We start from the raw sequence: 12557 nt of genomic DNA, 5'->3' as shown, positions 1-12557 counted from the left end.
CTGATGTAATCCTTGTCGACCCGATTTTTTTAATGTAAGACAGAACATGTAGAATCATTTTTAATTATGGTGGTAGTATTTGAACTTTATCTCTGGTCTGCACTACTATCATGTTAATTAAATTATAGTAACAGTTTTAAGATGTTAGAAAAACACATTTTTAATTAGATATTTGGTTATAGTATATCTGAACCCACGTAATGTATCTCTCTGCGCGCTTTGATGCTGGGACATTGTACTTTCAATTAAAACAAGAAATATTCTAGTAGCCCAAAGTGTGGGCCCGAGGCATTTGTTGTTTCACTTTCTGTTTGTGACATATACAACTAGCCTGTTTGGATCACACAAACAGGTTCGTAATATACCTTTAAAGTGTAATTTAGGTCGTGCTTTGTCGTAACATAATGATTTTTGAGATCATACTTAACACCAAGACTTTTAAAAGGTTTTCGTCCTTCAAAGACTTGTATAAATAGCTTGACACCCTCACCTTCTTCTTCAAATCTTCTCTCAGCTATCCCTTCTCTACTAAAAACTAGAGTCTACAGAGTACAGACTGAAGCATCAACCACTGTTACTGGAATGGATCCTAGTTATGAGTCTTCCGATACTCTCAGGTTAATCTTTAAATTTTTAGACTGAACTCATATTAATTATATTTTTGAAATTATGGATTCAGAATTTACTACTCCTATTTCTTAAAATTTAAGTATTTATGTTTCACATAAAATAATATTGAATTCAGTTGAACTCGTCGTGGAAAGGTTCCATCCCCTATTATCGTAGTTCAGTCCTTGAAAACAAGCAGAATATTAATTAAGGTTTCTGTATAATTCATTGGAAATATATATGTTGCAGGAACAAGTGTGCAGCGTGTTATCGACAGTTCAACAAAAAAGAGCATTTAGTGGAACACATGAGAATATCCTATCATTCAGTTCATGAGCCCATGTGTGGAGTTTGTAGAAAACACTGTCGCTCTTTTGAATCTTTGAGGGAGCACCTTATTGGTACGTACCCAAATCTTTCTTCAACAACAACTTTTAGTGGCCTAGCTACCTTTTTATTTGGTTGAGGTCTGATTTGATTTATGCGTTAATTACTCCAAATTCATATGATCAGGGCCACTTCCAAAGGCAGAATGCGAAAGAATTTTCAAGGAGAGAGGATGTGATATTTGTTTGACAATTCTTGGTAGCCGAAGTGCTCTACGGGCTCACAGAGACTCATGCCTCTCACGTCCAAATAATAATGTATGCTTAATACAAACCTATGATAGCTCACAACAATGATGTGTTATATATTGTACGCATATCATCTAAAAGTTTAAATTGTTACAAGGAATACATTTTAAATTATTTCATTATGTCTTTAACACGCTCCCTCATGTGTGGTTTGAATATTTTACATGGGCAAAACACGTGAAAAAAAATTCGATAAAGGGAGGCGTGTGAGACTCGAACCGAGAAACAAGCTAGCCTGCTTTTGTTCATCTTATCTAAAACCTTAAGCTGACGTAAAGTGATATTGGTTCTTTTTGCAGGGTTTGCTGTATCGCATGGCAAATTTGGGAATTCAAGATGACCTAAGAATTGATAACAGCAGAGGAAGAGTAGTTTCCCTTGCTTGCAAAATGGTTGGTGGTGGCAGCGATGGATCTCTGGATCTATGTGCAAGAGTTTGTCTCATTGATGAACATGAGAGGATCCTCTTTCATTCATATATCAAACCAAACCTTCCTGTCACTAGTTATAGGTAACGAATTTAAGTTATATACACTAATAGCTAGCGTAAAATTCGTTACATTATTATCAATTACTAATATTTATCGTGTAAATATTTAGTACACTATCAGCATATAGAGCTTAAACAATGACAAGAAATTATGTGTTTATTAGGTATGAAACAACGGGCATAAGACCAGAATATTTGAGGGATGCGATGCCATTAAGGAATGTGTCAAGAAAAATTCAAGAATTCCTTTGCAATGGGGAACCTATTTGGCAAATCCGTTCTAAAGGCGGAAGGTCTAGGATTCTTGTTGGCCATGGTTTGGATCATGATCTTAAATGTTTAGAAATGGAGTATCCAGCAATAAAGATCAGGTAAATTAATTCTTTGATCAGCTTATCTAAGAACCAAAATTAACATTATGCAATTTTCAATGATTAATTTCATGCATGATAACTAAAATTTATTACTACAATAATAAATTCACAAAATTATTTTCGTCACATTAAACTAACTTAATTTAACCCTCTAAAATAGTAAGCTCATTGAATTATGTTTGCCCAAATAAAGTAACTGAATTTTACCCGCTAAAATAGTAAAGTCACCAAAGTTCAACGTGAAGATTTTCTCACTTTACTATAATGTTCAGATACTTTAATGTGAGAAAAATAAATAGTTTTGTGATTTTTAGTGTTATAGTACTAGATAAAATTCAATTAATTTAATGTGACAAAAAATAATTCTATAACTTTACTATTATATTACATAAAGTTGAAATTAATTTGTAGTCGTAGTTATATATTATTATTATTATTATAGATGAACGTTTTAACAATTGTTCGGTTATTTTTATTCTGAAGGGATACTGCAAAATACCCACCACTGATGAAAACAAGCAAGCTCAGCAACTCTCTCAAATACTTGACCAAAGCTTACCTAGGGTAATTGCATGAAACTTTATCCTTGTCCTCCACAAGTATTGTAGCAAGTTTAGAATCTAAAAATGGACAAATTAAAATTTTGTAGGTATGATATTCAAACTGGAGTACAAGATCCTTATGAAGACTGTGTTGCAACAATGAAGCTCTACAAGCGAATGAAATCACAATTTCACAAAAAAGAAAACTACCCTCTTTCTTCAGATCCCCAAAATAAAAATAATTTTGCAACGTGGAGGCAAAATGAGCTTGAGAGGATGAGTCCAGAGCAGCTGTTGGATTTCTCAAGGTCTGATTATTATTGTTGGTGCTTGGACTCACAAGATATATAATTAATAGAAGACGAATGGTGGAAAAGATAGAGATAAAGCAACAATATTCGATATGTACGTTTTATGAATTCTTAGTAGATATCAAGAATTTAAATCATGATATTCATGAAGAAAATTTAGTATTTGTATCCCTACTTGCTATTGTAAGATTTATAGTTGAAATAAAAATGAGTTTAATTAGTTGCTAAAATAAACAAGTACTTTTTTGTCATGTGTAACAATAATAACAACGTCTCAATTCCAAACAAGTTGAAGTTGATTATATGAATCTCAGTGACCGTGTCAATTTGTATTGAATATGCGCCTTATATACTTCAAGTGATTTAATTTTCTAGCTAGTTTCAATTAGGGGTAACATACAATAGTACATTTATGGTGACGGGATAAACTAAACTGTATATTATTAACTTTAAGTTAATTATGATTTGCTTCCCTTCTAGAAGCGTGATGAACAACATGCTACAACTCAATAACTATAGATGACATTTTCGATATTATATAACGATAGATGATACTTTCCAATTAAAGTTTTAAAAGATTCGAAAAAAGTATAGCCGAAAAAAATTGGATGATTCCTAATATAGTAAAGTATACTCCATATCTTATGAAATGAAACGGAAGAAATATTACATTCTACTGAATAAAGGATGAAATAGCTAAATTGTGAATTTTTCAAGTTAAATACTGTTAATACAGCTAATTGAGCTAGATTGTGGTAAGTATAACAACAATTCACACATGCAACTAGCCATGGCATTTACCCTAAAAGCACATAACAATTGAATTTATATGTGATTTTAAGGATACGTGATTTTACTTGGCATAAACTGAGAAAATATGCAAACTGATATTGAAATTGGCTGTAAAGAAAAATAAAAGCAAACCAAATGAGATATGTAGCTTGGGCCCTCCAACCAAATGAAACAACAAAGGAAATATAAGCGAAGTAACGGAGTATTGAGAACCTTGAGAAAAGAATATTATATTGCTTCTTCTTTTTTACAGTCTCAGCTCCCTTTTACAAATGATCAGACCCCCTTTATATAGTAGGGGAGTCATACTCTTGATACAATTCTAAATATAGTAAGGACTCTCATGATGGGTTAATTAATCGGCCTCTTCTTGATACGTGCCGTGATTTTCGCCGAGATTCTCCGCCTAATTGCGGCTGTAACGGCTTTTTGTTTCTTGGCTCGATCTTGATCCTGGCCGATCTTGATATTGGTTGATCTCGATCTTAATCGGTATCTAGGTCTTCGAGCTCGATCTTGACCGACCTCGATCTTGATCGGTCTTTGGGTCTCGAGCTCGACAGCATATTCTTCATACTATGGCTCGATATTACAATGATGAACCTTAAACCATCATGTTCTAATCTCGATTAATCATAAGAAGGGAAAAACTCGGTTTTGACCGTATACAGATAGTCCCCTTGTTTCTAGGAAAGAAGATAATGAGAAACGATATGAATTTCTGAACTTCGACTTGGTGGATAATGATGTCAGCGACGAGTCTGATTGTGACATATGCGACAAACGTCTCATCGGTCCGGTTATCAAGGCATTAAATGCGCGTCAGTTGATGGTCGGCCATTACCAGTTTTGAACCGTCATTGTGAAACCAATAAATAGTTCCTTTCTTCATCATTCCAAACTTTTATTTTCGAAACTTTTCCATTCCTATCTTCATAGTTTTTTGCCTTCTCCAAAGCTCCCTATTTCCAGGTTTACAAATTTTGTTGCTTGTTCTTCTTAAAACACTAAATACTTCAATCTCTATTCTCCTTTGTTCATAAAAATTAAATGGCAAAAATATCTAAAACCATTTCGCAGAAAGAGGTTGCTTCCTCATCTCGGCCGGCCTGCGAGAAACAAGTGGTGGAGCCACGCCTTGAGGAACTTATTCCCAGGGGATGTGTTATTGATTCTGATTTTAAGGTCGAGAAAACCTCATCAGTTGCTGGTCGATGCGAGCCGGTATCGAGATATATATGCTCGATACCCAAAAGGCCTCTTGATCTGGTGAAGAACGATTGCAATTGGGAAAACAAAGAGATTGTGATACCGGCACCGGAGGAAGCGATCACTACCTACGTGGAAGGGTATTTGAGTGTTTACACTTATCCTTTCACGCTGGGTCCCCTCGATCCGATCATCGTCGATTTCTGCAAGAAATACCAGATGACCATCGGCCAAATTCACCCTTCTTTCTGGAAGATCGTGATATTGCTCCGTTTCTTCGTGAGTAAAATCGATGGGCTCCCTTTCACCCTCGACCACCTCGTAAGATTATACAGCCCTCGAATCTATTGAGGTGGGTTGATAAAGCTTCAACCCCGGGCCACCAAGGTATTCATCTCGAGTATAGATGAAAACAAAGATCGGGGATGGATGGGCTGGTTCATTCGGGTAAAGACCTCGGACCTAATCCCGGCCGAGAGCATGTCATTTCCTGAGAAATGGAATATGAAATGTAAGTATGATCCCATTTTTAATTTCCGTTCGTTGCTTTTACTTCTTCATCCTTTTTCGTCAATGTTTTTCTCGATTCAGCCATTGCTTGGATGCCGGGTGCGGTTCCCCACCTCAAGAATTGGGTGAGAAGCCTGGTTTTGACGTCAACATACGCCGAGCGCGCGTGGCGCGATTTGTCAAAGGGATGGTGGGAGGCTCGTACTCATGGTAGGCCTTCTTCTTGGATTACCGATTTGCCTATCGTTCGAGCATTTTCTCAAGCATAAATTTACTTATTTTCTCCTTTTGTATGTCTCAGAAAGGATGCGGCTATGAGACCCCCATCCGGTGATGAAGAAGCCTTACCGCATATCTTGAAACCGGCGAAGGTGATTAAAAGAAAAAGGGCCTTGGACTCCGAGGGTCAAAAATCCAAGAAAAGAATGGCCCGTAAACCCAAGGGGAACACAATCCCACTGATTATGGAGTCGGTCTAAAGACTAAGGAATAAAGAAGAAGAAGAAGAAGAAGAAGAAGAAGAAGAAGAAGAAGAAGAAGAAGAAGAAGAAGAAGAAGAAGAAGAAGAAGGTGATTCTAGGTTGGTGGCCCGTGCACGAGCTAGCACCAATATTCAGAAGACTTCGGAACCGGTGGGAGTCGATACTGCTCCGTCTAGGTTCGACGAGGTCGAAGAGGAGACTGTGTCCCAAGTTCCCAAAACTGAGGGGAACCGAAGATACTTTACCTCGGGGTGAAGATACCATTGAAGAGGCGGTGGATGCCAATACAGAAACCGGGCTTGAAGCTCATCGAGAGGGAGGCGGTGCCCTAAAAAACCTACTTGGGGTAATAGAGATCGGGGATTCCCCCTCGTTTCCTTCATTTTGCCAGTCGATGATACGTGATGCTCAAGCTATGGAGACTTATCACGGGGAGGGAGCCTACGAAGAGGAAGATCCTTTCCGTGGTTATTTTGTCGGGGTAGAAGATGTCACCGGTCTGAGTGACATGGAGGCTCCGAAGAAGAGCTCGGGCGAGGCGGGAGTTTCTTGTCTTTTCAACGAAGCTCAACAGGCCCTGAATCGGGTAAGTTCATTTTCTCTTTGTCAATTTTAATACTTGTATTTTTCTTTCTTTGTATAATTCCTTCTTTCTATTTTTGTAGGCCTCTGTGCATCACCACGAGGTGTTTCTCCAATCCCAAGGGGAGCTGATCCGGTACGAAGCCAAAATCTGAGGGCTTACTGAGGAGAGAGATGCCTTCAAGCTTCTCAGTGAGCAGAGAGAAGGAGAAGCAGAAGGACTTCGGACTAAGCTAGAAATAGCTCGGAAAGAACATGCCGATTTGTCCGAGCAGGTAAAAAGAATTTTTGAAGTTAACAACACTGACTCGGGCGTGATAGCTAATAGTTCGGTCCCACAGGTCCAACAAAAGCTCGATGTGATCAGCAGCTTCGTGTTGAAGTGGAAGCAGTGAAAGCGGAGGCCGAGGAGTGGAAAAAGAACATGGATTGCCTTGCCTCAGAAAAGGAGGCTGCCCGGGCTCAACTGGCCTCGGTTGAGACCCAACTCTGAATCTTGAAAGAGAATGCCTTGGTGCAAGCCAAGAAAATCGAGGAGTTCCAATCTCGTTTGGGTTCAGCAACTTTTGATCGAGAGAGATTGGCCATAGAACTTGCAGAGGCCAAATCGGAGGTCGAAATAGCCATGGCTACTGCTGATGTAATGGTGGTTATCTACCTGTCCGATACTGAAGCTGCTCAAGTTTGAGCAAAGGAGGTTGTTGAGGCTGCTCAGGCTCGAACAAACTGGGTTGCCGAGCATGCTAAATGCCAGTCTAGGAAGGAGACTCTCGAGGAGATCCATGCTTGTGGCTTCGATCTTACAGTTGAGATCGAGAATGCTAAGGAACTTGAAGCTGAAGCTAGAGTGTTGGATTTTTCTGATGATGATGATACCGGGAGTATGAGTGGATCTGAAGGCGAAGGAGGCCTCGAGGGAGAAGATACTTCTCCCGGAGAGGACTAAGTCCTTTAGTATTTTTTGTAGAAAAACTTGATCGGTCCATGCTGCCCTTGTAAATGATTTTTGACACATATATATAAAACTTTCTTCTTTTCCGCCTTATAAAATTATGAAGTTGTATTCCAAGATCTGAGGTTTAAACAATTTGATTGGAACTGAATTAGTATAGCCCTTAGACTTTATGGTCGAGTGAGTGCTTGCTCGAATTCGAAGTAAGGTAACCCTTAGATTTTTTATTTGAGTGAGGACGGTCTCTCGAACTCGAGACAAATGACAGCCCTTAGGTTTTGTAAAATGATTTTTTAAGGCTTTGTCCTCTTTTTGGCTTGAAAGAGTTTCTTATCATTTGTATTTGCAAAACTTGTAATGCCTTGGCATGAAATAAGGAATTGTTTGAGAGTTCGAACAACTTTGTACTCATTAGAGTTTTTGAGGCTTCGGTATTTATCGAAGCCTTTTATGATTTTGTCGGAGGTAGCCTTTTTATTTGTTTATGAAAGATTTGAAAGGCCTATTTTGTTACGGAATTCGGACGTCTCCGATCCGTATTAATTTGGTTGTAGCCTCTTTATTTCGGGATATGCCTCTTAGGGTTATTTTCCCGTTTTACTTCGAGTTTGCCCGAAGTGTCAGTCCCCGAGTGGGGTGGCCGTTGCCTATAGAATCGAGGGTTGCCTAAGAGGTCTTATGATCTTCAGAGTTTATATAATTCGATCTTGTTTATTTTTCGGACGGCAATCCCCGAGCTTGGGGGTAATTATCCAAACTCTGGTTATAGTCGGCCCTTAAGCCTATTTACATAATAGGTCGAGAGTATGGAATTGTATAGGAAAATACTTCTCTTTATAAATGATTATACATGCGTACATGTTTTGTGCCAGGGCTCGAGCAAACTATGCGGGCATGGTTCGTTTGACCGTTTGGCCCTTATAAATTTTTCCTATCTAGACCCTGCTGCCGTGAAGTAACTTCCTCGTATCAAAGTTGACATTCGAGAGAAATGCCCCCCAATGTTCGAGGTTAATTGTAAAGAAACCTCAGATACTGTTGAATTGTTCTAAGTTAGCACGATCAATGCTTGCCTCATTAAAAATCTCGCCGAAAAACCCATTTGGGACAAAACCGGTCTAAGGGAAAAAGAGTTCAACGCGTGCTTTCAGACCTAAAGGCTTCGTGTCGAAGAATCCCTCATTGTTCCTGGTCGAACACCTTCAAGGGTTAGTTGTAAAATATAAATGAAAACGGAAAGGGTTGTACCTTAGCAGTAGTATTATTTTAGGTGAGATATGTTCCAATTGTTTGGCAGTTGTTCGCCATTTATCGTGCCAAGCTTGTAGGATCCTTTTCCGACGATTTCCAAAACCTGGTATGGTCCTTCCTAGTTCGGACCCAGTTTCCCTTCATTCGGATTTCGGGTGTTGAGGGTGACCTTTCTTAACACCAAGTCCCCGGTGTTAAAATGTCGAAAATTGGCTCTTCGATTGTAGTATCTTTCGATTCGCTATTTTTGGGCATCAAATCGGACGAGAGCGGCTTCACGTCTTTCGTCCAACAATTCTAAGCTCGTATGCATGGCTTCGTTATTTGACTCCTCTGTTGCATATCGAAACCTGATGCTAGGTTCTCCGATCTCGACCGGGATCAGAGCTTCGGCGCCGTAAACTAATGAGAATGGTATTGCTCTGGTACTGGATTTCGATGTTGTGCGGTATGCCCATAGAACCTTGGGTAGTATTTCTCTCCATTTTCCTTTGGCGTTGGTCAATCTCTTCTTAAGATTTTGGATGATGGTTTTGTTGGTCGATTTGGCTTGTCTGTTCCTGCTGGGATGATAAGGTGTTGATAGGATCCTTTTGATCTTGTGATCCCCGAGAAATTTAGTTACTTTGATGCCGATGAATTGTTTTCTATTATCACATACAATTTCGGAGGGCATCCCGAATCGACATATGATGTGGTCCCAACTGAAGCCTATGACTTCTTTCTCTCTGACTTTCTCAAAAGCCTGTGCTTCAACCCATTTAGAGAAATAATCAGTCATAAATAAAATAAAATAAACTTTACCTGGGGCTGACGGGAGAGGGTCAACGATGTCCATTCCCCATTTCATGAAGGGGCATGGGAAGAGTACAGAGTGGAGTAGTTCCTCGGGTTGATGAATCATGGGCGCATGCCTTTGGCATTTGTCACATTTTCGAACAAACTCCATTGCATCCTTCTCCATATCGGTCCAATAATACCCTGCTCTGATTACTTTGTGTACCAGCGATTCGGCACCGGAATGATTTCCACAAGTACCCTCGTGAACTCCTCGTAGGATATAGCTGGTATCTCTTGGTCCTAAACATATTGCCAACGGTCAATCGAGCGTCCTTCTAAACAGCGTTCCGTCTTCGGACAAAGTGAACTGTGCTGCCTTTGTGCGCAGAGTTCTCAATTCCTTTGGATCCGATGAAAGTTTCTTGTTCTTTAAGTACTCTATGTACTTGTTTCTCCAATCCCAGGTTAAACTCATGGAGTTTATCTCGGCGTGCCCTTCTTCAATTACCGATTTCATGAGTTGTATGACAGTCCCCGAGTTGAGTTTGTCGTCCTCGATCGACGAACCTAAGTTTACAAGAGTGTCGGCCTCGCTATTCTTCTCTCGAGGTACATGTTGCAATGTTCATTCCTTAAATCGATTTAGATCCACTTGTCGTTTATCTAGGTGCCTCTGCATTTGGTCTTCTCGAACTTCAAATGTCTAGTTAACTTGGTTTACCACGAGGAGGGAATCACACTTAGCTTTTATGACCTCTGCTCCCAAGCTTTTAGCTAGTTCGAGACCTGCAATCATGGCCTCATATTCGGCCTCATTGTTAGTCAATTTTATAGTTCTGATAGACTGTCTTACTACACTACCTATGGGTGATTTTAGCACGATGCCTAGTCCGGACCCCTTCGTGTTTGAAGCACCGTCCGTAAAGAGGGGCCATACTCCCAAAGATGTACCCGATTTTATCAGTAGTTCTTTTTCAACCTCGGGTACGAGGGCTGGCGTAAAGTTAGCCATGAAGTCTGCCAAAATTTGAGACTTGATGGCGGTTCGGGGTTGATATTCATTATCGTACCCGCTGATTTCTACGGCCCATTTGGCCAATCGACCCGAAAGCTCGGGTTTATGCAAAACATTTCGAAGAGGATAAGTTATTATAAAACATATTGAATGATATTAGAAATACGGTTTTAGTTTCCTAGAGGCGCTTATTAAAGCAAGATCTAATTTTTCTAAGTGGGGATATCTAGTTTAGGCCTCACCCAAGGTCCGACTAACAAAATAGACAAGGAATTGCGTACCTTGTTCTTCTCAGACCAGGACTCCACTTACCGCTATCTACGAGACTGCCAAGTACAGGTAAAGTTGTTCGTCCACTTTCGGGGTGTGAAGCAGCAGCAGGCTCGATGGCATTCCGGAGTACAAAATAGACAAGGAATTGCGTACCTTGTTCTAAGGCTTGATGGCATTCCGGAGTACATGCAAAATTACTCTTCTTCTTAAGCAGTGAGAAGAATCGGTGGCTCCTATCTGAGGATCTCGAAATAAATCGTCCTAGGGCGGCTATCCACCCCGTCAGCATCTGCACGACCTTTATATTATCCACTATCGTGATATCATCGATATCTTTGATTTTATCGGGGTTGATCTCGATTCCCCGGTTGGACACCATGAAACCAAGAAACTTTCTTGAGCCAACTCCGAATGCACACTTTTCGGGGTTGAGCTTCATATTGTACTTTTTTAATATATCGAACGTTTCCTGCAAATGCTTTAAATGGTCCTCTGCTCGCATGGACTTAATTTAATTAACATGTCATCAATATAAACTTCCATTAATTTTTCTATTTGTTCTTCAAACATTTGGTTTTGTAACGACCCGACCGGTCATTTTGAGCATTTACGCCCCTTTAAACTATTTGAAGTTTTGAATAACTTCCTACGAGGTATTATGACTTGTGTGAATTGTTGGTTTTGGTTTTAAGGTATTTCGGAGTTATCTTGGAAGAATGAATTTTCATGTTGGAAGCTTAAGTTGAAATAGTTGACCAGATATTGACTTATGTGTAAACGACCTCGAAATTTAATTTTGATGATTCCAATAACTCTGTATGGTGATTTTGGACATAGGAGCATGTCCGAAAAATTATTTGGAGGTCCGTAGTGGAATTAGGCTTGAAACGCCGAAAGTTGAATTTTGAAAAGTTTGACCGGGGGTTGACTTTTTGATATCGATGTCGGAATCTGATTCTGGAAATTGGAATAGTTTCGTTATGTCATTTATGACTTGTGTGCAAAATTTGAAGTCATTACGGATTGATTTGATGTATTTCGACAAAGGATATAGAATTTGAAAGTTTAAATTTTATTAGACTTAAATTGAGGTGCGATTCATAGTTTTAGCGTTGTTTGATGTGATTCGAGGCTTCGACTAAGTTCGTATGATACTTTAGGACTTGTTGGTATATTTGGTTGAGGTCCCGAGGGGCTCGGGTGAGTTTCGGGGTGGTTTCAGACCATTTCTAGGCCATTTTTAATTGTTGGTTTCTGCCTACAGAGGTGTGCATCGCGATCGCGAACATTTGGTCGCGTTCGCGAAGAGCAAACAGCAGTTTGGGGCCTTGTGAATCGCGATCGCGGAAGCTCTTTCGCGATCGCGTAGAACAAAATCACTGCTACACTGACCCGATTTTGGAAGCTTATATCTCGCAATCTATAAGAAATTTGGAGATGATCTAAAAACGAACGTTGTAGCCCATGATGTCTAGTTTTCAGAAAGGTAAACCATTTGTCATTTGAAGTTGTGTACAAAATGTTATAGTGGATAAACTATAGGCTGTCTGGGAAGAGTTTGGAAATCTCTGTTGCACAGGGCTGAATTTGGAAGCTTATATCTATAAATCTATAAGGAATTGAGAGATGAGCGACAAATGAAGGTTATATACCTTGGTATTTAGTTTTCAAAAAGTTAAACCATTTACAATTTGGAGTTTTGTACAAAACGTTATGAATATTATACTAGAGGCTGTCTAGAAGAGTTGGG

The 12557-nt window shown here is 39.5% G+C and overlaps 1 protein-coding gene across 1 annotated transcript; it reads left to right on the top strand.

Moving 5' to 3' along the window:
- The first annotated feature begins 488 nt into the window (after positions 1 to 488).
- On the top strand, positions 489 to 3018 carry LOC104103979 (RNA exonuclease 4). The gene is made up of 7 exons (XM_009611951.4): positions 489 to 617; positions 859 to 1010; positions 1123 to 1253; positions 1544 to 1755; positions 1899 to 2105; positions 2592 to 2672; positions 2758 to 3018. Exons 1-7 carry the CDS (start codon positions 583 to 585, stop codon positions 2999 to 3001), a joined length of 1062 nt encoding a protein of 353 aa, XP_009610246.1. The 5' UTR covers positions 489 to 582; the 3' UTR covers positions 3002 to 3018.
- Positions 3019 to 12557: the final 9539 nt, after the last annotated feature.

The sequence above is a fragment of the Nicotiana tomentosiformis genome, chromosome 2, assembly GCF_000390325.3.
Source record: "Nicotiana tomentosiformis chromosome 2, ASM39032v3, whole genome shotgun sequence".
Lineage (NCBI taxonomy): Eukaryota > Viridiplantae > Streptophyta > Magnoliopsida > Solanales > Solanaceae > Nicotiana > Nicotiana tomentosiformis.
Note: the sequence above shows the minus strand (reverse complement) of the source record. Positions and strands in the feature narration are given on the sequence as shown.